Here is a 23260-nt window from a genome sequence, read left to right on the forward strand (position 1 = left end):
TAGTCAGTCTGATAACACTCTGTGTCTAGTCAGTCTGATAACACTCTTTGTCTAGTCAGTCTGATAACACTCGGTGTCTAGTCAGTCTGATAACACACTGTGTCTAGTCAGTCTGATAACACTGTGTCTAGTCAGTTTGATAACACTGTCTAGTCAGTCTGATAACACTCTGTGTCTAGTCAGTCTGATAACACGCTGTGTCTAGTCTGTCTGATTACACTCTGTGTCTAGTCAGTCACACAGTGATGTTCTAAAGTAGGTCACTTTGTCACTGTGAAATGAAGAAAACAGACGTTAATCTAGACGTAAGGGACAACAGAGTGCGTAGAGAGAGGGGAGAGATGTGATGAGGCTCACTGGATTCAGCAACAAACACAGATCCAGTGTTGTCTGCATGATGTCCACTGTGTTTTGATATCATAGGATAAAAAAATCATGTTCAAAAGTAAACCATCTGATCCGCGGTAGCCATTGTATTGGTTTATGCCAGTGTGGGTGTGAGGGAGCCTGAGAGAGGCTGACTAGAGTTGAAATGTGTCAAAGGGAATGATAAATCCATTATGTACTATATTCTTTGTGTCATTTTGTGGGTGCTGTTAAAAATAGTATTCTGAAGCTCATGATTGTGAACTTACTGGTGCAGTGGAAGCTTCACTCTTCTGTTTTCAAGAGCAATAATTGTTACCCCAAAATTATCTATCCTTTATCTTCTATCACTCTAAATCTCATTTTTATGACCATATCCGTCTCTCAAGCAGGCTCTCAGCATCTCTCCTTAACTCTATCCTCTATTTAATTTACCTCCCATTCACTTTCACTCTTCCCTGTTTAATTTCATCACCCTCTCCCCTCCTCTCTCCTCCCTCGCCTCTGATCTGTCAGTGTGGTGGCGCTCTCATGCTGCATCATCGGGGATAACACGTGCTCTCTGTTTATTATCAGGGAGGGAGGGAGTTGGAGGGAGGATGAGAGGGTAGCAGAGAACCCATAGAGTAGACAGCCTTTCTCTGTAGCACACACAGACACACAGACCAGAACAGACTGGGGGGAAGAGAGAGGGAAACAGACGCACTGCAAAATCCAGACGCATCAACAGCCACCCTAGCAGCTCAAACCACCACAGCAGGTAAGTTCTTATCTGTTTGTATGTTCACTGTGCTCAGTTTGGATCAGATAACAAAAGACCTACATGAGATAGAATGACAGAACTCATTTCTGCAAAGCTTGACTTAACTCTTTTGTTTGTGCATAAAGGATGTTATATTACATAGATGACTGGAGAGGGAATTGACTGCACATACAGAGCAGAGACATTAGCCCCCCAGATCCTCTACTGTCTCCTCCGAGCTGTACAAGTGAGACTCTGACTGTGTCCCAGTGCTGTAGGACAGTGTGCCAGCCTCTGCATTGGCGCGAGTATGAGGTCGTCAGGTTGAATTGATTAACCCTAGAAACAGGAGTGCGTCATATAGATCAGTCCTGCCTTTAGTCGTCCCTGGCAGCCTGCGTATTAACAAGTCATGTAGAGAATATACAGACAACTTTCTTACCTGGTGCAGGCCTTCTGCTTTCCAGTTAAAGGGGCTAGCGAACTGCTTTGAGTTGTTCAGTTGTGTGTCAGCCGTAGAACACGGTTTACGTTCTACCCTACCCTTCAATAAACAGCAGCCACACAAATCACAAAAGAACCACACTTCATATCTGAGGCCATTGTATGTGGCAGAGTTAGAGATAGAGGCAAGACAGTTGATATTCTGGTCCAAATAGACTGTTACAAGTTTTACAGTCTCAATAAAGAGTTCATCAGAGGACATTTAAATTGGATATCTGTTGCCTCTCCTTTGATGCCTGTGTGTGTCTGTAGATGTTCATTTACATGCTGTGTGTGCACGGCCGCCTGCCTTGTTGAATGGTAGTTTCACACTGGGACCTGTAGGAAAAACGTAGCGATTTGAGGCTGAATGTTAGGCCTGACATGTTGTGAGTGATCACCATCTGTCAGAAAAAGGATGGCATGCTGAAGGTAAATGCTGATATGTATGATTTTCACCCTGTGAGAAATATGTCCTGTTCATTTGTACAGTTTCTGTCGACAAGATAATATGAAATCATATTGGTGCAGCCCCAATTCATTGTATTATATAAGACTAGTGCAGAACCCTAATACTGTACATTTGATTATAGGATCAAACGCTTTAAAAATTGGACATAATGTTCCTGTTATTTAAATCACGCTGTTTATTAGGTTGTATTCTCACCCTGTACAGTATAAAACAGTTATGAGGTTCACTTTTTGTCCTTTAGCATATGCAAGCTCAACAAAGCCCACTGTACGGAACCAGGTCTGTTTCTCTGCTGCTTCTGGGTATGAACAAAACCACAAAGAGCAATATACCCGGTGTGTTTGTTCCTCCATGTAAAGCTGCTCTGCTCCTGTCACTGTACAAATCAACCTATGAGTCATGATGATATGGCTTAAACTTTGCTGTTCACTTTTTCCCCTCTTTCTTTCAATTGCCACTGGATGATTTTATTTTGTGGTGATAGATGGGGCCCGGATTGTTTTGGAACTTCTCTTCAAAGGCTAACTGCTCGGTGCCGCAGAGCCTGCTGCAGACCATGTACGTAGTGCCTTCTGGAATGGACTTCATGTACTGTATATAGCTTCCTTAACTTGTGTTTTTGGCATCTAGTACATCACTCCTTCCATTCACTGTCTGTCCTTCTTAAAGTCATGGGCTGATGACTGCAGTGTTCCACACCAAGGCCTAGCTTGTGGACCGTAACTCATTGTGCTGGAGTACAAGCCAATGGCCAATCACTGCAGAGCATTGGACCACAACTCATGAATCTGATTGCTGCTCGGTGTCGGAACATGTCTTTTGAGTCATTCAGCACTTTTTGGCAAAGTTGAAAGAGACTCATGAGCCATGGACCAATCACAGCAGAGCACTGGACCAAGACATCATTTGATGAATCGTATCTCACTATCACCCCATTAAGGCCCCATTAATGATAGTCAGAAGAGCTGTAGCCAATCATCACAGCACACATTCTCTATGTGTGTTATATTACCATCAATCAACTTTGAACCCCAGCCATGGCTGTTTCTGTACCGTGTTGTATCAGTCTGGACAGAACTGCATGTTCCACACATCTTGCATGCTAATCATGTCCTTGCTTTAGGGTTTGTGGGTATAGTCTAAAAACTCAGTATTATCATCTCCTTGATAGTCTTTTGTTATAAGGTATCAAGTGGTTGAAACCTGTTGCATATTTTCTCTGTTTAGGCTTTTGGATTTGTTTCCTGAGACTAACCACCTTACTTACTACTTTTAGTTTTCAATATCTCAAGTACAAATTGTGCGGCTTAATCAAACAACCCGAGTTTGGGGGGCAATAAAGAGACATTGCATGCTATAGGTCAAACGGTTGTGGTTGTTTAGCTTAGAATAGACAGAGAATGGGTGATTTCATTGAAGGGAATGATGTAGCTAGTTGACGTATTGGTCATTGAGTGTGCCTTCACTGGGCGAGGCTGTTGTCACTAACGGCTGACATCTGACATCTAATGTAGGGCCTGGCAGCATACTGTACCATGACATAAAACAGGATTTTCTGGCAGGTGTAGGTATCCACCGCTATGTAACCTTTAATAAGACAGTCAGGTGGAAGAACAGGGCTGGATTTCTAAGAGATTCCAAGAAGCTTCCAAGATCAGGGCAGTCAATGTAGGGCAGATACTTCTACATCTACCTACAATACTTATAGTACTTTCTATTGGCTCGTTTACACTTGGCCTATCACATGTAATATTAAAATCATTAAGAGATCCATCTTTTGCTATACAAGTGCGAATGCAGCGATAAAAAATGAACTCTTCTGAAACAGTAGTGGTCAGTCGGGAAGGTTTTAAGAGCTCCCCTGCCTCTTCCTTCTCTGTTTTGCACGGGTCCCATTGAGAGTCATATGCCGTGCCCTTCTGTCCAGCTTGCTCTGCTCCATAGCATGGGGTACCTAGTGACAGGAGGCAGGGCCAAGCCAGGTCATGCAGGCTGTAGCGACAGGCCTGTGGATTCCTCAGGGGCCACTGTTCTATCAGGCTGTCTCTGATGCCAGCTCTGGGAGCAGCACATACATGGAGATGGAGATAGAGATAGAGATAGAGATAGAGATAGAGATAGAGATAGAGATAGAGATAGAGATAGATAGAGATAGCTATAGATAGAGATAGATAGAGATAGATAGAGATAGATGGAGATGGAGATAGATGGAGATGGAGATAGATAGAGATAGGGTTGCCTCCCAAATGGAACCCTATTCCCTTTATAGTGCACCACTTTCGGCCAGTCCTGTAGGAATATGTCCCATAGGTGAGCGCAAAGCCTCAGGTATGACCAGTGTTCTTGTTTGTGCTCCCTTCCTCTCTTTCTCCAATATTAATTTGTTAGTGTGTTTAATTGATTTTGTTTCTTGGGTTGTTAGATTCCACAAGCGTGAAGGTGTTGTCTGTGCTCTCTGCTGCTGAGTGCAAGAGGTCAATTTTCTCCTTTGGATGAGTTGGCCTTTAATCCTCTCTAATGTTATCGTCCATATGGCTAATTAATCAGCCGGACCAGAGTTAATTATGTTACTGACAGCAAGAAGGCTTAAAAAACATGAATCAAGTCGCAGTACCTTTCTGGATGTTTTTTAGGGATCACCGCTGGGTCAGTTTTACTCAATTTATGGGAAAAACAAACTGTTCAAACACACATACACACACACACACACTGCACACACACTGCACACACACACTGTACACACACACACACACACACTGTATACAAACATAACACAGAACTGAACCTGGCCCAGTTTCCAGGTATTGATTCTGAATTTGTGCATTTGGTCTGATGCTTCCCCCCACATACACATCCCATTGATTTCCTGTCCAGCAGAATGCTTTTCCCACAGCCTTGTCGTCCCCATCTCCCCATAGCCTCTTTCAGACCCTGGCTGTGTCTATCTCCCTCCCTCACACTCAGCCTCACTCACTCTCTATCACAGATATGAGTCACACAGAATGGACCTTATCCGCCTGTGAGGGAGATTCTCAGTAACCCTCCAGCTCTGCACCCTATGAACTCCATGAGAGTGGGAGAGTGCTGTTACACTAGATATACATAATGGGGTGGGAATGGAGCATTGCCAGCTAGACTGAGATAGCTGAGGGGGGGGGACCAGCTGGTGGAAATGAGATGACGTTAAAAGGAAAAGAGAGGCTGAACCAGATCCTGTTAGAACCCAGCCAGGCTGGGCCGACAGCGCTGCTGGAAGTTGTCATGGCAACAAAGTCTGGGGTCTGGGTAGAACCGAGGCCCGATTAAAGAACAGAGGAGAGGGAGAGAGGGGGATGAGAAAGGAGGACAGATTTATTTTACCCTCCTTGACCAAATACTGTAAAAGGAAGATCTTCAACCTCACGGAGAAAAATAAACTTCACCTCATCTTCTTTTTACTGGGAGAGAGCAGATTCAGAGATCAGATTCAGAGATCAGATTCATGGAGCAGATTCAGAGAGCAGATTCAGAGAGCAGACCTCGGCCCACACTGGATGAAAAGAGACCTAGAAGTAGCACTTGACCCTTTTGACTCCATAGACCATGGATGCACACACACACATACCACCTGCATCACTGAAAAGTGAAGTTGATGTTTCCGATCAGACTCATTTTAGGTAAATGAAGTTCCACTCATTTCATTTCATTAGTACGATGAATAGTTCCTCAGAGAAAATCTACAATCATATTTGTGGATTTAGGGAATATGAAATAAAGCAGCAGCTAGCAAATAAAAGTAATGAGTCATCTAAACCAAAATCAGTGGGTTTGAAACAGTGTCAACAGGGACAAATATAGACTGTGTAATGATAATTGATTTCACAGTGAGCCATCTTATATAAGGCGGGAGGGAGGGAGGGAGGGAGAGAGAGAGCGAGAGAGAGAGAGAGAGAGAGAGAGTTAAGCAGGCAGATTGATGAGGCTGGTGGCTGGTTAGTTCCTAATTAAAACTGATCATGGGCTCATTGTCATGCTTATAAGCAAAGGTCACTTTCAAACAGAGAACAGCAACAGTGTTGTCACAAAGATAGGAGTGGTTTTGTATCTGCAAATTACTTTTATTTTGGATTGTCTGCATCTGGGTTTTGTCAGTTTAAGGGTGTTCATGCTACACAAAGACAGGTTTGGAAACTGCTGCTGGCAGAGAGAGAGAGAGAGAGAGAGAGAGAGAGAGAGAGAGAGAGAGAGAGAGAGAGAGAGAGAGAGAGAGAGAGAGAGAGAGAGAGAGAGAGAGAGAGAGAGAGAGAGACAGAGAGAGAGAGAGCGAGAGAGAGAGAGAGAGAGAGAGAGAGAGAGAGAGAGAGAGAGAGAGAGAGAGAGAGAGAGAGAGAGAGAGAGAGAGAGAGAGAGAGACAGAGACAGAGAGAGACAGAGACAGAGACAGAGAGAGCGAGAGAGAGAGAGAGAGAGAGAGAGAGAGAGAGAGAGAGAGAGAGAGAGAGAGAGAGAGAGAGAGAGAGAGACAGAGACAGAGACAGAGAGAGAGAGAGCGAGAGCGAGAGAGAGAGAGAGAGAGAGAGAGAGAGAGAGAGAGAGAGAGAGAGAGAGAGAGACAGAGACAGAGACAGAGAGAGCGAGAGCGAGAGAGAGAGAGAGAGAGAGAGAGAGAGAGAGAGACAGAGACAGAGACAGAGAGAGCGAGAGCGAGAGCGAGAGAGAGAGAGAGAGAGAGAGAGCTGTCCAGCTGTTGTTTTTACTGCATCCCAGTCATTAAACAACCTGTCACGGTGTGAAGAAGGGAGGGAGACTCAAACAGAAAATCTTTTGGTGATACCTGAGTCTACATTTCTGCCAGTAAGGTATTTAATCCAGGAAGGACTAGTTGTTAGTCTCATAGGTTTCCATATTACCCATACTGTAGATGCTTATTGTGCTGGCAGCCTCTCATTACTGCTTCTTTACCTTTACGTCTTGCTCATCTGTAAATGTTTTATTCAATAAGCTTTCTTTTATCTTGTTGCATTTGTTTTACTAGACAATGAACACGTTGATGTGTCTGTGTGTGCATGCATAATGTGTATGCAACTGTGAGTGTGTGTGTGCACTCGCATATTTGTGCTTGAGTGTGTGAGTCCGTGTGTGCATTGGCTGTATTTCAGGCTGGTTCACACCTGGCCGTGATTGGGAGTCCCCATACGGCAACGCACAATTGGTACTGCGTCGTCCGGGTTTGGCCAGTGTCGGCCATCATTGTAAATAAGAATTTGTTCTTACAGTTTTTGACAATCACTTTGGCACTAATTTCAGAACCTTGTGGTAATTTTTCAAAACTCTAGACACAAAACTCAAAACGGTCATCACTTGTAACACAGGCTGTCCAATGTTCAAAACACTGCATTGTGCATTCATATCTTTAAAGAAACCTTGCACTTGCAGAATCATTGGTTCAAATAACTCATTTACCATGAAATACCATAGTAACATTCATTTAGATCACCCACACACAAGATACCGATGGTTTTACTGTGTAGTTGTTCGTACAATCATTAAATTTTGTAGTACAAAATATGTGATACATGTTTCTTTATGCTACTACGTGTAAATACATCACTGTAAAAAGACTAGTAGAGAGAATACTACAGACACATTGAACAAAATATGACATTTATTGATGAAATACAATAAAATCACAACAGGTTTCTTTGAATCAAAGCAAAAATAATTAGCAACAAAAAAATAAAAAACTGTTAAAGGTCAACTGCAGGTTCCTCACCTGGCTTACTGTAAAGCATCACTGCAGTGTTCCTGACCTGGCTTACTGTAAAACATCACTGCAGTGTTCATCACCTGGCTTACTGTAAAACATCACTGCAGTGTTCCTCACCTGGCTTACTGTAAAATATCACTGCAGTGTTCCTCACCTGGCTTACTGTAAAACATCACTGCAGTGTTCCTCGTAAAACATCACTGCAGTGTTCCTCACCTGGCTTACTGTAAAACATCACTGCAGTGTTCAGCACCTGGCTTACTGTAAAACATCACTGCAGTGTTCAGCACCTGGCTTACTGTAAAACATCACTGCAGTGTTCCTCACCTGGCTTACTGTAAAACATCACTGCAGTGTTCCTCACCTGGCTTACTGTAAAACATCACTGCAGTGTTCCTCACCTAGCTTACTGTAAAACATCACTGCGGTGTTCCTCACCTGGCTTACTGTAAAACATCACTGCAGTGTTCCTCCCCTGGCTTACTGTAAAACATCACTGCAGTGTTCCTCACCTGGCTTACTGTAAAACATCACTGCAGTGTTCCTCACCTAGCTTACTGTAAAACATCACTGCAGTGTTCCTCACCTGGCTTACTGTAAAACATCACTGCAGTGTTCCTCACCTGGCTTACTGTAAAACATCACTGCAGTGTTCCTCCCCTGGCTTACTGTAAAACATCACTGCAGTGTTCCTCACCTGGCTTACTGTAAAACATCACTGCAGTGTTCCTCACCTGGCTTACTGTAAAACATCACTGCAGTGTTCCTCACCTGGCTTACTGTAAAAAACAAAACATTGATTACTGTACTTCTACATTTCCATCAATTCTGTCTTGTGGATTTGGCCACAGGTTCTCTTCCACATCACAATGGTTGTTTTCATTAGCCAAACATCTTGGGAAGAATCTTCGGGCGAATCCATGTAACGGCGTTCTTCGTTTGTTGAAAGAGAGTCGGACCGAAATGCAGCGTGGTGGTTACTCATGTCTTTAATGAATGAATCGCGATACATGAAATAACTGATACAAATACAAAACAACAAACGGAACGTGAAAACTAATTACAGCCTATCTGGTGAACACTACACAGAGACAGGAACAATCACCCACAAAATACAAAGTGAAACCCCGGCTACCTAAATACGGTTCACAATCAGAGACAACGAGAATCACCTGACTCTGATTGAGAACCGCCTCAGGCAGCCAAACCTATGCTACACCCCTACTCAGCCGCAATCCCAATAACTACAAAACCCCAATACGAAATACAACAAAATAAACCCATGTCACACCCTGGCCTGACCAAATATATAACGAAACACAAAACACTATGACCAAGGCGTGACAATCCAGGCCTGACACTGGTCTGCCGTGATGTCATTGCATGCGTCATCCATGGCCTGGAGAAGGGTGGCTTGTTCGTGAGGGCGCGTATCATATACCTTCCACCTCCATGTGGAGAAAACTTCCTCAATCGGGTTAAGGAAAGGAGAGTATGGGGGTAAGTACAGGGTGGTAAATTGTGGATGGGCCTGAAAACATGCTTGCACCATTTGAGCATGGTGGAACCTGACATAATCCCACACAGTGACAGAGGTCATGCCATCAGCTCTACAGACCTGATTTAGCTCATCAAGGAAGGTTACATTCGAACAGCGAATCATGTGGCTGCCTGCAACTCAATATATAGAGTATATAGAGTAGAGAGCTTTAGTTGTTGTTCGACCTAACATTAGAACGGGCAAGATGAGTAATCAAAGCAACTTTGACCGTGGTATGATTGTTGATGCCACACATGGTGATTCCAGCACGTCAGAAACAGCTGCCTTCCTGGGATTTTTACACACTACAGTCTCTAGAGTTTAGAGACTGACAAAGAATGGTACGATAAACAAAACACATTCAGTGAGAGGCGGTTCTGTGGGAAAAACACCTTGTTAATGAGAGAGGTCAGAGGACATCCAGACTCATTCAAGCTAACAGAAAGGCCACAAATGCTCAAATAACAGCTGTTTAAAACAGTGGTGTGCAGAAGGGGATCTCTTAACATACAACACTGAATAATTCAGGCTGTTGTGGAGGCAAAAGGGGGTCCTACCCAGTACTAGATAGGTGTACCTAATAAAGTGGCCGGTGAGTGTACAGTAATGTCAAATCTGAAAACATGGTCTGGAAAAGTGATACATGGGACCATAGAAACAGTGTCTGATAAAGAATTATGATGAAATATTACATCCATAGATAATGTCGTCCAATCGGTTCATGTTCCACGATAATTGGTGTCAATGGATCTCGTTATCCTGAAACTTTCATGATCTAAACATGGAATATTGTTCGTCAGTTTCCATAAAACTATGCATTAAGAGTAATGTAATAGTTACTTATCATTTTGAGCAGTTGTATCAATTGATAGTTAAATCATTGTAATGAAATGAATAGACAGTCATCTCAGATGTAATGTGTGAATTGCATTTTGAAATGGTAATACTTTGATGTTAAGTTGTGTCATTTTGAACAGGTGATTTTAGTTCAATGAACAGATGATATTTGCTGTATGTGTATTGTATCCAAGCAGTTGGAAAAAGTGTTAGAGTTTTGAAAAATTTGCAATTTGATCATTGGTTATGAGTTTTGTGTCTAGAGTTTTAAAAAATGACATCAAGGTTCCAAAATTTGTTTCAAAGTGATTGTAAAAAACTGTAACTGGCTTGCCTAGTTAAATAAAGGTTACATTCTGCTCTGTTCTAAATGGGTTTAGCAGTGCCTCTGTGTCCACTGACATCAGCCACACTGCTGGAGTTGAATTATATCCTAATGGGGAAGCTCACTGTCTGACTGTCTGGCTGGGTCCTCAGACCTGCTGTATTCAACAGTCTATGACCCAATCCATGAGCTGAAACCACTGGAGACCCAAAGAGATCAGACTACTACTGTTAAATCTGTTTTCCACCAGAATGTATTCTCTAATGTACACCAGAATGTATTCTCTAATGTACACCAGAATGTATTCGCTAATGTACACCAGAATGTATTCTCTAATGTACACCAGAATGTATTCTCTAATGTACACCAGAATGTATTCTCTAATGTACACCAGAATGTATTCTCTAATGTACACCAGAATGTATTCTCTAATGTACACCAGAATGTATTCTCTAATGTACACCAGAATGTATTCTCTAATGTACACCAGAATGTATTCGCTAATGTACACCAGAATGTATTCTCTAATGTACACCAGAATGTATTCTCTAATGTACACCAGAATGTATTCTCTAATGTACACCAGAATGTATTCTCTAATGTACACCAGAATGTATTCTCTAATGTACACCAGAATGTATTCTCCATTCAGATACTGTGCATCCGTGCACCTCCCTTTATATGTCCAACCTAAAGGGACTAAGGAAGCATTGGGAGGCTGGTGAATCAATTATATTGGAAAAAGTAGAAAATGGACTCGCCCAGCCACAGAAACCATGATTGATATATTGCAGATAATTATTGGGGGAAGAAACCTTATGATAGGGGTTTGCTGCAGGGATTTGAGTTGGTGGATGGATTTAAGAGGTTTTACTAAAGTAACAAAGTGGGCTATGTAATCTCAGGTGTGCATTGCTATGGTGATTGCAGGTTGCTCTCCAGGATGGCTGGGATGAAGGAGCAGCAATTTACTGAGGAGAAACCCCTACTGCAAGAACAAAGAGGACAAGACACTGAGATGGTGAGCATTTTCTTTATGTGTGTGTGTGTGCGTGTGTGCGTGCGTGTGCGCGTGCGTGTGCGCATGTGTGTGTGCGTGTGTGTGTGTGTGTGTGTTTGTTAGTTTTTTGTTGTTGTTTTGTTGTTGAATTTTACCCCTTTTTCTCCCCAATTTCATGGTATCCAATTGTTGTAGTAGCTACTATCTTGTCTCATCGCTACAACTCCCGTAAGGGCTCGGGAGAGACGAAGGTTGAAAGTCATGCGTCCTCCGATACACAACCCAACCAAGCCGCACTGCTTCTTAACACAACGCCATCCAACCCGGAAGCCAGCCGCACCAATGTGTCGGAGGAAACACCGTGCACCTGGCAACCTTGGTTAGTGTGCACTGCGCCCAGCCCACCACAGGAGTTACTGGTGCGCGATGAGACAAGGATTTCCCTACCGGCCAAACTCTCCCTAACCCGGACGACGCTATGCCAATTGTGGGTCGCCCCAAAGACCTCCCGGGTTGCGGCCGGTTACGACAGAGCCTGGGAGCGAACCCAGAGTCTCTGGTGGCGCAGCTGGCGCTGCAGTACAGCGCCCTTAACCACTGCGGGAGGCCCTTTGTTAGTCATTTTGTGCGTGCATGCATTGGAATGCTCATTTATTTTTGTGCCTTTGTGCGAGTGTGTGTAGTTGATATAATAGTGTATTTGTGTGTGTCCTGGTTGGGAAACAGAAAATGTGTTTAATTGTGTAGGAGGGATTCATCATACGCTGCATTAATATTCACATTTAGGAGTGTGAAAGGATGGGGGAGTTGAGAGGCTGCAAGATCTTACAAAAACCAGTGACTGCAACAGTATACTTCTCTTAGCATAATAAGTCATTCAGTAAACTCTTGAATGCTGTGACTGAACATGAGGAGCAGAAGAGAGGTGGCATCAGTAGAGAAAAGAAGTGCTAATCACATTGATTAAAATGCCAACTGTCTGAGAGGATATGTCACAGTCATTTACACACTTCACTGACATTCTTGATAATGATTGACAGAGTGGAGAAACTGATTACTCAGACAATATCAAGACAGTGGCCGTTAAAACACAAGTAAAAATGTGTTAATCAAAGCAATGTTGATTATTGCTGATTATTACGTAGTGGTAATTAACCATGAGGACTTGCAGTGCATATTGAAGTAAAGAGCTATGTGGAGTGGATGTGTGACCCGGATTCATTTGTTTTCTGTGGTCCTTCTGTAGCTCAGTTGGTAGAGCATGGCGCTTGTAACGCCAGGGTAGTGGGTTCGATCCCCGGGACCACCCATACGTAGAATGTATGCACACATGACTGTAAGTCGCTTTGGATAAAAGCGTCTGCTAAATGGCATATATTATTATTATATATTATTTTCTTTAAAAGACTGTGTTCTGATTTGATCAGGATGACATCATGACAGCAGCTTATCCAGACAGCCTTGCCTCTCTTGTCCTCCTCTACGTGGGTCATGACCTCCCAGTTCTGTTAGGGACAGATGTAGTATCTTAATTTGATATCTTTTGTTGATGAGAATGTTCCTACACAACAGGAAATGCAAACGTGTAGTGTATTTAAGGTTTTCCACTTTAAAATGTCATATTTGATTTGCCCTAAACTTAAAATGTATTACCATACAAAAATTGGCCATTAATTATAATCCACAAAATAAATCACATTTCCTTTTGCTGCAGGTTTATTTTACTGCTGCAGGATTATTTTCCTGCTGTAGCAAACTGGCTCAAATTAAGATCCTACATCTGTAGTCTTCACCCCTCCAGGTCTCTCCCGACCTGGACCTCTGAGGTGGACTGATCAGTCATTGTAACACAGCTCTGTTTGTGTTTATGACACAGAGAGACCAAGGGTGGTGTAAGAACGCACTCTCCTGTGCAAACCCTGCACCCCTCACCGCCCCCTCTTCCTCAAGCCACCCCCAACAACAATGGCATGTGATCAGGCGGCACTGGCTCCGCCAGACCCGCAATCAGTCCAGTGGGTGCATAATTACACACCCAGAACACGCCCTGCAGGGGGACAGGTCCCCTCGCCCAGTGGGGCACCAAATCTCGGATTCCTTCAGCTGTGCTGTTGGTTGCTCCTTTACATAGCTTATCCTCACCTGCAACACATGCTGAGTCACATAAATATGGAGGCCTACAGCCAATAGTAATAGAATCAGCAGGGTGTCAAACTTCCAGATAATCACACAGGATCATTTCATATAGAGAAATGTTCAACTTCTTTAAGAACAACATGCATCCAGCCACCACCAGCACAGTGCCACAGCTCCCTCCCCCACCATGCTGTGCTACTGCAGTCACATCTGGGCTCCAGAGGACAAGAGTGACACCTGCTGGTCCGACCGCCCCACTGAAGCACTTAACCTGCTGTCTCTCCTCTAAGAACAAGTGCATAACATACCTATTCTCTCTAGTCGTGTCTCTGATCTTAATGGCATCACCCTCTATCAATGGACTGCTGAAGTGTTCTGATAATAATGCAACCATGTGACAACTTTCTTCTTTTTTTCACCTCATCTGTGTTTTTATGTATAATCCTTTTGTGTTTCCTGAAACCACTGTATATGAATGCACTAGGATTGCACCTTCAGGATCTCTAAGGGTTAGGGGACTTTTTTTCTTAAACCACTCTAATGATGCTTGTTCTGATTCAACTACAGTATACCCTATATATATCATCTCTCTGTTATATACAACCTCTCTATATACAACCTCTATATACAAAACCTCTATAGATATAACCTCTATATACATAACCTCTATGTACATAACCTCTATAGATATAACCTCTACAGATATAACCTCTATACCTATAACCTCTCTAGATATAACCTCTATATATAAAACCTCTATAGATATAACCTCTATATACATAACCTCTATGTACATAACCTCTATATACATAACCTCTATAGATATAACCTCTATATATAAATGACCTCTATATACATAACCTCTATATATATAACTTCTATATACAAATCTCTATAGATATAACCTCTATATACATAACCTCTATGTACATAACCTCTACAGATATAATCTCTATACCTATAACCTCTCGAGATATAACCTCTATATACAAAACCTCTATAGATATAACCTCTATATACATAACCTCTATGTACATAACCTCTATATACATAACCTCTATAGATATAACCTCTATATATAAATGACCTCTATATACATAACCTCTATATATATAACTTCTATATACAAATCTCTATAGATATAACCTCTATATACATAACCTCTATAAAGCGTCTGCTAAATGGCATATATTATTATTATATATATTACATAACCTCTATATACATAACCTCTATAGATATAATCTCTCTATATAAATACCCTCTATATATAACCTCTATATACAAAACCTGTATATATAACCTCTATAGATATAGCCTCTGTATATATGGTGGAACAAACTCCCTCACGACGCCAGGACAGCGGAGTCAATCACCACCTTCCGGAGACACCTGAAACCCCACCTCTTTAAGGAATACCTAGGATAGGATAAGTAATCCCTCTCACCCCCCCCCCTTTAAGACCTCTATAGATATAACCTTTATAGATATAACCTCTATAGACATAACCTCTATAGATATAACCTCTATATATTGTCTCTCCATATATAACTTCTAAAGATATAACCTCTATAGACATAACCTCTATAGATATAGCCTCTATAGATATAGCCTCTATATATTGTCTCTCCATATATAACTTCTATAGATATAACCTCTATAGATATAACCTCTATAGATATAACCTCTATAGACATAACCTCTATAGATATAACCTCTATAGACATAACCTCTATAGATATAGCCTCTATAGATATAGCCTCTATATGTTGTCTCTCCATATATAACTTCTATAGATATAACCTCTATAGATATAACCTCTATAGATATAACCTCTATAGACATAACCTCTATAGATATAGCCTCTATATATTGTCTCTCCATATATAACCTCTATAGACATAATCTCTATAGATATAGCCTCTATATATTCTCTCCATATATAACTTCTATAGATTTAACCTCTATAGATATAACCTCTATTTATAACCTATATGTATAACCTCTGTAGATATAACCTCTATATATAATCTCTATAGGTATAACCTATATATAACCTCTGTATGTATAACCTCTATATATATAGATATAACCGCTATAGATATAACCTCTATATATATAGATATAACCTCTATTTATAACCTTTATTGATATAACCTCTATATATATAGATATAACCTCTATATATATAGATATAACCTCTATTTATAACCTTTATTGATATAACCTCTATATATATATAGATATAACCGCTATAGATATAACCTCTATATATATAGATATAACCTCTATTTATAACCTTTATTGATATAACCTCTATATATATATATATATATATAGATATAACCTCTATAGATATAACCTATATATAACCTATGTAGATATAATCTCTCTACATATAGATATTCCCCTGTAGATATAACCTCTATAGATACAATCCCTACAGATTTAACCTATATACAGTGGATAACCTCTCTAGATATAACCTCTATAGATACAACCTCTATTTATAACCTCTATTTATAACCTTTATTGATATAACCTCTATATATATATATATATATATAGAGATATAACCTCTATAGATATAACCTATATATAACCTATGTAGATATAATCTCTCTACATATAGATATTCCCCTGTAGATATAACCTCTATAGATACAATCCCTACAGATTTAACCTATATACAGTGGATAACCTCTCTAGATATAACCTCTATAGATACAACCTCTATTTATAACCTCTATTGATATAATCTCTATAGATATAACCTCTATAGGTATAACCTATATATATAGAGAGATTTAACCTCTATAGATATAATCTCTATTTATAACCTCTATATATAACCTCTATAGATATAACCTCTATATATAATCTCTATAGGTATAACCTATATATAACCTCTGTAGATATAACCTCTATATATAATCTCTATAGGTATAACCTATATATAACCTCTGTAGATATAACTGCTATAGATATAGCCTCTGTAGATATAACCTCTATATATATAGATATAACCTCTGCAGATATAACCTCAATAGATACAACTTATATTTAACATCTATAGATATAATCTCTCTATATATAGATATATCCTCTGTAGATATAACCTCTATAGATAAAATGTCTGCAGATTTAACCCGATTGAACCTATATATATAACTATATATAACCTCTATAGATATAACCTCTATAGATATAACCTCTATAGATATAACCTCTATATATTGTCTATATATATATGACTTCTATAGATATAACCTCTATAGATATAACCTCTATATATAACCTCTCTCTATATATAACCTCTCTAGATATAACCTCTATAGATATAACCTCTATTAATAACCTCTATAGATATCAAATCAAATCAAATCAAATGTATTTATATAGCCCTTCGTACATCAGCTGATATCTCAAAGTGCTGTACAGAAACCCAGCCTAAAACCCCAAACAGCAAGCAATGCAGGTGTGGAAGCACGGTGGCTAGGAAAAACTCCCTAGAAAGGGATACAACCTCTATATATAACCTCTATAGATATAACCTCTTCATTTAACCTCTATATACAGTATTTAACCTCTATAGATATAACCTCTTCATATAACCTCTATATACCGTATTTAACCTCTATAGATATAACCTCTTCATATAACATCTATATACAGTATTTAACCTCTATAGATATAACCTCTTCATATAACCTCTATATACAGTATTTAACCTCTATAGATATAACCTCTTCATATAACCTCTATATACCGTATTTAACCTCTATAGATATAACCTCTTCATATAACATCTATATACAGTATTTAACCTCTATAGATATAACCTCTTCATATAACATCTATATACCGTATTTAACCTCTATAGATATAACCTCTTCATATAACCTCTATATACAGTATTTAACCTCTATAGATATAACCTCTTCATATAACCTCTATATACAGTATTTAACCTCTATAGATATAACCTCTTCATATAACCTCTATATACCGTATTTAACCTCTATAGATATAACCTCTTCATATAACATCTATATACAGTATTTAACCTCTATATATATAACCTCTTCATATAACATCTATATACAGTATTTAACCTCTATAGAGCATGTCCTTCTTGTTGCACTGACGTCTAGGGGTATGCTAGGGTTCTGGTTTGACTCTTCGGGCAGGGAAAGGCATCTTTCTGTCTCTCCTTTCCCTGAGCCTTCTCTTTCCTGCTCTCTAACTACTGTCTGTTGTGTTTGGACCCACACAGCATCTATCTATGTTACTCTCCGGATCCATCCCTTCATCTCGAACAGCCTTCTCAGCCCTGTGGCGTCTCATAGGTTTAACCAGAGTGACTGTGTCATAATGAGCGTCAGTTGACATTGTGTTTCTGTTCTCTCTCTCTCTCTCTCTCTCTCTCTCTCTCTCTCTCTCTCTCTCTCTCTCTCTCTCTCTCTCTCTCTCTCTCTCTCTCTAGGAGAACTGTGAGACCCTGATGCCCATTGGAGACTGGAAGGTACTGAAACGGTTTTCTATATTTTCAAAGTACCGTACTCTCTTTCTCTCTCTATCCTTCTCTGGTTGTTGTTATTACTGTCCATCACAGGAGGCTGCTGAGGGGGAAACGGCTCATAATAATGACCAGAACGCAGCAAATAAAATGGCATCAGACACCTAGAAACCATGTGTTTAACGTATTTGATACCATTGCACAACTTCCGCTCCTCACCACTAGCCAGTCCTCCCCAATTAAGGTGCCACCAACCTCCTGTGCTCTACACTCACCCATGTAACCATGGTGACTCATTGGGAGGAGAAGAGGGAAGAAGATGGGGAGAAGGAGAAGTGACAGAGCCTAATATGAGTTGGGACTAATATGAGTTGGGACTACTACATACTGATGGAATCATTCACTATCACACAGCAGCTCTCACACAGTGCAGAACCACAGGAGTTTTGAAGTCCTTAGAAGTTGATTTCTGTACCGTGATGTTCAGAGTCTATTTTAACATGAATCCACGTAGCGATGAAATCAGAGACATGACTAATCCTTTCTCCCCTCTGTCTGATACCTCCAGTGTCACCTCCCCCCTCTCTCACCTCCCCCTCTGCCCCCCTCTTCCCCCCTCTCTCACCCTCTCAACTCAGTTCATTTCAAATGGCTTTATTGGCATGGAAAACATACTGTATGTTACATTGCCAAAGCAAGTGAAATCGATAATAAACAAAAGTGAAATAAACAATCGAAAATTAACAGTAAACATTACTCACAAAAGTTTCAAAGGAATAAAGACATTTCAAATGTCATATTATGGCTATGTACAGTGTTGTAACTATGTGGATATAGTTAAAGTACAAAAGGGAAAATAAATAAACATTAATATGGGTTTGTTCTTCAATGGGCGCCCTTTTCTTGTGGTTTGTTCTTCACCGGTTGCCGTTTTCGTGTGGCAACAGGTCACAAATATTGCTGCTGTGATGGCACACTATGGTATTTCACCTAATAGATATGGGAGTTTGTCAAATTTAGATTTTTTTTCAAATTGTTTGTGGGTCTGTGTAATCTGAGGGAAATATGTCTCTAATATGGTCATACATTTGGCAGAAGGTTAGGAAGTGCAGCTCAGTTTCCACCTCATTTTGTGGGCAGTGTGCACATAGCCCGTCTTCTCTTGAGAGCCAGGTCTTTGTTTGTACCATTTTGTGAATTATACGTTGGTGAGCGGCCTGTAACGGCGTTCTTCGTTTTTGTCGAAAGAGAGTCGGACCGAAATGCAGCGTGGTGGTTACTCATGTCTTTAATGAAGGAAAAAAGTGATACATGAAATAACTAAACAAAAGCAAAACAACAAACGGAACGTGAAACCTAATTACAGCCTATCTGGTGAAACTACACAGAGACAGGAACAATCACCCACCAAATACACAGAGAAACTCAGGCTACCTAAATACGGTTCCCAATCAGAGACAACGAGAATCACCTGACTCTGATTGAGAACCGCCTCAGGCAGCCAAGCCTATACAACACCCCTAATCAACCGCAATCCCAAATACTACAAACCCCAATACGAAAATACAATAACATAAACCCATGTCACACCCTGGCCTGACCAAATACTATAACGAAAACACAAAATACAATGACCAAGGCGTGACACGGCCACAGACCTCACAACCATTATCGGCAATGGGTTCTATAACTGATTCAAGTATTTTTTAGCTAGATCCTAATTGGGATTTCGAATTTTATGTTCCTTTTAATGGCGTAGAGCCCTTCTTGCCTTGTCTCTCAGATCTTTCACAGCTTTGTGGAAGTTACCTGTGGTGCTGATGTTCAGGCCGAGGTATGTATGGCTTTTTGTGTGCTCTTGGGCAACGGTTGTCTAGATGGAAATTGAATTTGTGTTCCTGGCAACTGGATCTTTTTTTGGAACACCATTCCCTGTCAGGGACCAAGTCTGACATAATCTGTGCAGAAGATCTAGGTGCTGTTGTAAATGTTTGTATGTGTGTTTTTCTGAGGGTGTCCTTGCATGTGTGTGTGATGACAGTGCATATGATTATGGGTGAGAGAACGAGGTTGTGTATTTAATGAAGACTGGAAATGTTGAGTCAGCCGGGGAGTGGGTTAATCCCTCTCTTCCGCAGAAAAGGGGGACCGAGCTAGAAAGAGACATGGAGAGTTTCCAGTTGAGTCAGCTTGCTAAGTTCTCTGTACACAGGAAAGGCGGAGACCGACGAGAGAAAGAACAAATGGATGTTGTGGAGAATATGGACAATGGCTGCTGGTGTGAATAAATGTAACCTACAGCAGAGAGAGCCACTGCTGCCATACTGATCTGTAGTCAGCACTGTTCCATTATCCCCTGCTTTCTGAGTAGACGCACGCAGATACAGTCCTCTGCTCCGCTCTACTGGTGACCTATGGCCACTTACTGTCCCATCAATGTCCCATTACACAGAGGCATTGATGAGCCTACTGGCGGCTGCTGCTGCTGCACAGAGACAGAAAGACACGTCACTGTTCTCTGTTGAATTTTTATATGTAAAAATAAATCTCACTGCATGTCAAGCATTTGTTTATGCATCACCGCCCATGACTGTTAAGGAGCGATAAGAGGGATGGGAAAGGAAAGGAGACAGGGAGAACAGGGTCAATGAGGGAGCGAAAGAGAGAGGGAGATAAGCCATCTTCTTCTGAAACAGAGCAATGGTGCTGATGAGAGAGCAAAACAAGAGCAGAGTTCTCTGCTGTGACTGACAGAGCAGCCAACCAATCATGTGCAGAGAGGCAGCACTGGCAGCGAATAGGCTTGAGTTCGGCACGCCCTCATGGTGAGGTTTATAAGGTGTCGGGGGAAGAGAGGGGGCACAGCACTGCAGCGCTCAGCCCCATAGCAGGACGAGGCTAGACGAGACAAGACAAGACGAGACAAAGAGACCACCAGCAGAATCCCCCAGCAGGCTCTGCTCTAAAGCCAGGACCTAGTCCCACTACAGGAGAGGACTGGCTCTGTCTGTTTGTCTGTCTGTCTGTCTGTCTCGTCTCCACTGGCTGCTCCTCCTCCTCCTCCTCCTGCCATTCTTCCTCCTCTTTCTCCTCCACCACTGAGCACCCTTACTGAGGCACCATGCCTGAATGCTGGGACGGGGTGAGTGACAGTATAATGTATCTACAGGTTTATACTGTGTGACTGCTTGAGTGTGTTCAATGTTTCTGCCGGCACGTGGATGACTCGGCATTTTTATTGATAGAGTGAGGATATTTTGATGAAGGGGAGGTGAATCCACTACCATAGTCGGTCTTCATTAATAAACACCTTTGTTCATGGATATGTATGTCATGCACATACACGCCCACCTATTACCTTATTCATGTTACATATCATGTTAATACCTTATCAAAATAACTAGCTACATCTATGATGTACCCTGCTGTTGTAATACTCTGGAATAAATAACTAGCTACATCTATGATGTACCCTGCTGTTGTAATACTCTGGAATAAATAACTAGCTACATCTATGATGTACCCTGCTGTTGTAATACTCTGGAATAAATAACTAGCTACATCTATGATGTACCCTGCTGTTGTAATACTCTGGAATAATTGTGCATTGGATAAGATCATCTGTAAAAGATTCATGTTGAAATATTAGTTCTCTAGTTGTGCTTATATTTAATGTTTTATTAACTAATTGAATGTACGGGGTAATCATGCATACTGCAATGGTTGTTGTACTGTCATTGTGTTCCTCTAATGATCAGTCATGTAATGTATGAGTCTTCGTGGAGACAAGCTGACACACTAATGCTGCGACAAACAATAATGCATTCTGCCACACATGCAAGTCTAAACAGGAAATAGACCTAAGAGTGAGTGTGTATCTGAGATGCCTGTAAGTCTTGTGAGTTGCCTAATTATTCTGTACTAGGACAAACGTCTCTCTGACCTTGGGAGCCAGAAGGAAGGGAGTGAGAGAGGAAGATGAGAGAGAGGGACTGAGAGAAGAAGTGAGCGAGAGAGGAAGATGAGTGAGATAGAAAGGGAGCACGGAAGGGACTGAGAGAGGAAGGGATGGAGGGAGTGTTTGCAGTATGTGATACAGGTGCTGTTTTTACCTGCAGTCTATTGTTCCCCACTGAGGTGGTCTTTGTCTATGATATTTCAGACAGGCAGCCATACAGAAAATACCAAATCATTTTTACCCATTCTATCAACCCATATCATACTGCAGTCGTGTGTCGCATAATTTTTAGCGCCCGATATGACCTTGTTGACCTACATTGTATCTGTCAATCGTTCACGCAAGCAATTCATGTTCAACAAAGACAAACGAGACAACAGGTGATTAACTGTACCGCAGAACCTGCAAATGCATAGCTTCACTGCAGAATACTGTCAGATATATTGGGTGCCAGAATGTTGCGTGGTTAGGGTGCACTTTCCATGACAGACTGTGGCTGCACCCATAATGGCACCCTATTCCTTATTTAGTGCACTACTTCTGACCAGGGCTCATAGAGATCTTGTCAAAGGTATATAGGGAATAGGATGCCATTTTGGACGTTTCACCACACGTTTTTGCAGTACTCTATATACACTGTGTTGTCAGTCATCTCTATCAGCATTCCCATGTGAATCCATAAAGCTTTTCTGTTGATCAGAGGCAGACAGTTGAGTATGCAGCCTATTATATCAGTCATAGTTATTGGGTGATAGTATTTATGCTCATCAGTGAACCCAAGATTGTCTGTCTGAAGGTACAGTATGTCTCTGTGAGTGTAAATCTATACATTCCCATTAGAAATAAGCATTTGTATGTTTCAGGAACATGACATTGAGACTCCTTATGGGATGCTTCATGTGGTGATCCGTGGTGCACCCAAAGGAAACAAGCCTGCCATCCTCACCTACCACGATGTTGGGCTTAACCGTGAGTACACATTGGCTCTCTATCTGTGTGTGTGTGTGTGTGTGTGTGTGTGTGTGTGTGTGTGTGTGTGTGTGTGTGTGTGTGTGTGTGTGTGTGTGTGTGTGTGTGTGTGTGTGTGTGTGTGTGTGTGTGTGTGTGTGTGTGTGTGTGTGTGTGTGTGTGTGTGT

General features: G+C 41.2%; 1 protein-coding gene across 10 annotated transcripts in view; it reads left to right on the plus strand.

The window, feature by feature from the left end:
- Window positions 1–974: 974 nt before the first annotated feature.
- LOC123999702 (protein NDRG4-like) overlaps window positions 975–23260 on the plus strand; it is a 34827-nt gene continuing 12541 nt past the window's right edge. For 4 of the 10 annotated variants that reach the window (XM_046305723.1, XM_046305741.1, XM_046305706.1 and 1 more), the window contains exons 1-5: window positions 984–1126; window positions 2548–2621; window positions 11442–11532; window positions 18134–18172; window positions 22988–23093. In XM_046305723.1, coding sequence (XP_046161679.1) covers window positions 2548–2621; window positions 11442–11532; window positions 18134–18172; window positions 22988–23093 — 310 coding nt within the window. In that variant the 5' untranslated portion in view covers window positions 984–1126. Of the gene's footprint in view, window positions 1127–2304; window positions 2366–2547; window positions 2622–6760; window positions 6902–11441; window positions 11533–18133; window positions 18173–21022; window positions 21309–22987; window positions 23094–23260 lie in introns of those variants that run through there. The other 6 variants (XM_046305770.1, XM_046305775.1, XM_046305715.1 and 3 more) reach the window with 5 other exon arrangements.

Source organism: Oncorhynchus gorbuscha, linkage group LG02, assembly GCF_021184085.1.
Source record: "Oncorhynchus gorbuscha isolate QuinsamMale2020 ecotype Even-year linkage group LG02, OgorEven_v1.0, whole genome shotgun sequence".
Lineage (NCBI taxonomy): Eukaryota > Metazoa > Chordata > Actinopteri > Salmoniformes > Salmonidae > Oncorhynchus > Oncorhynchus gorbuscha.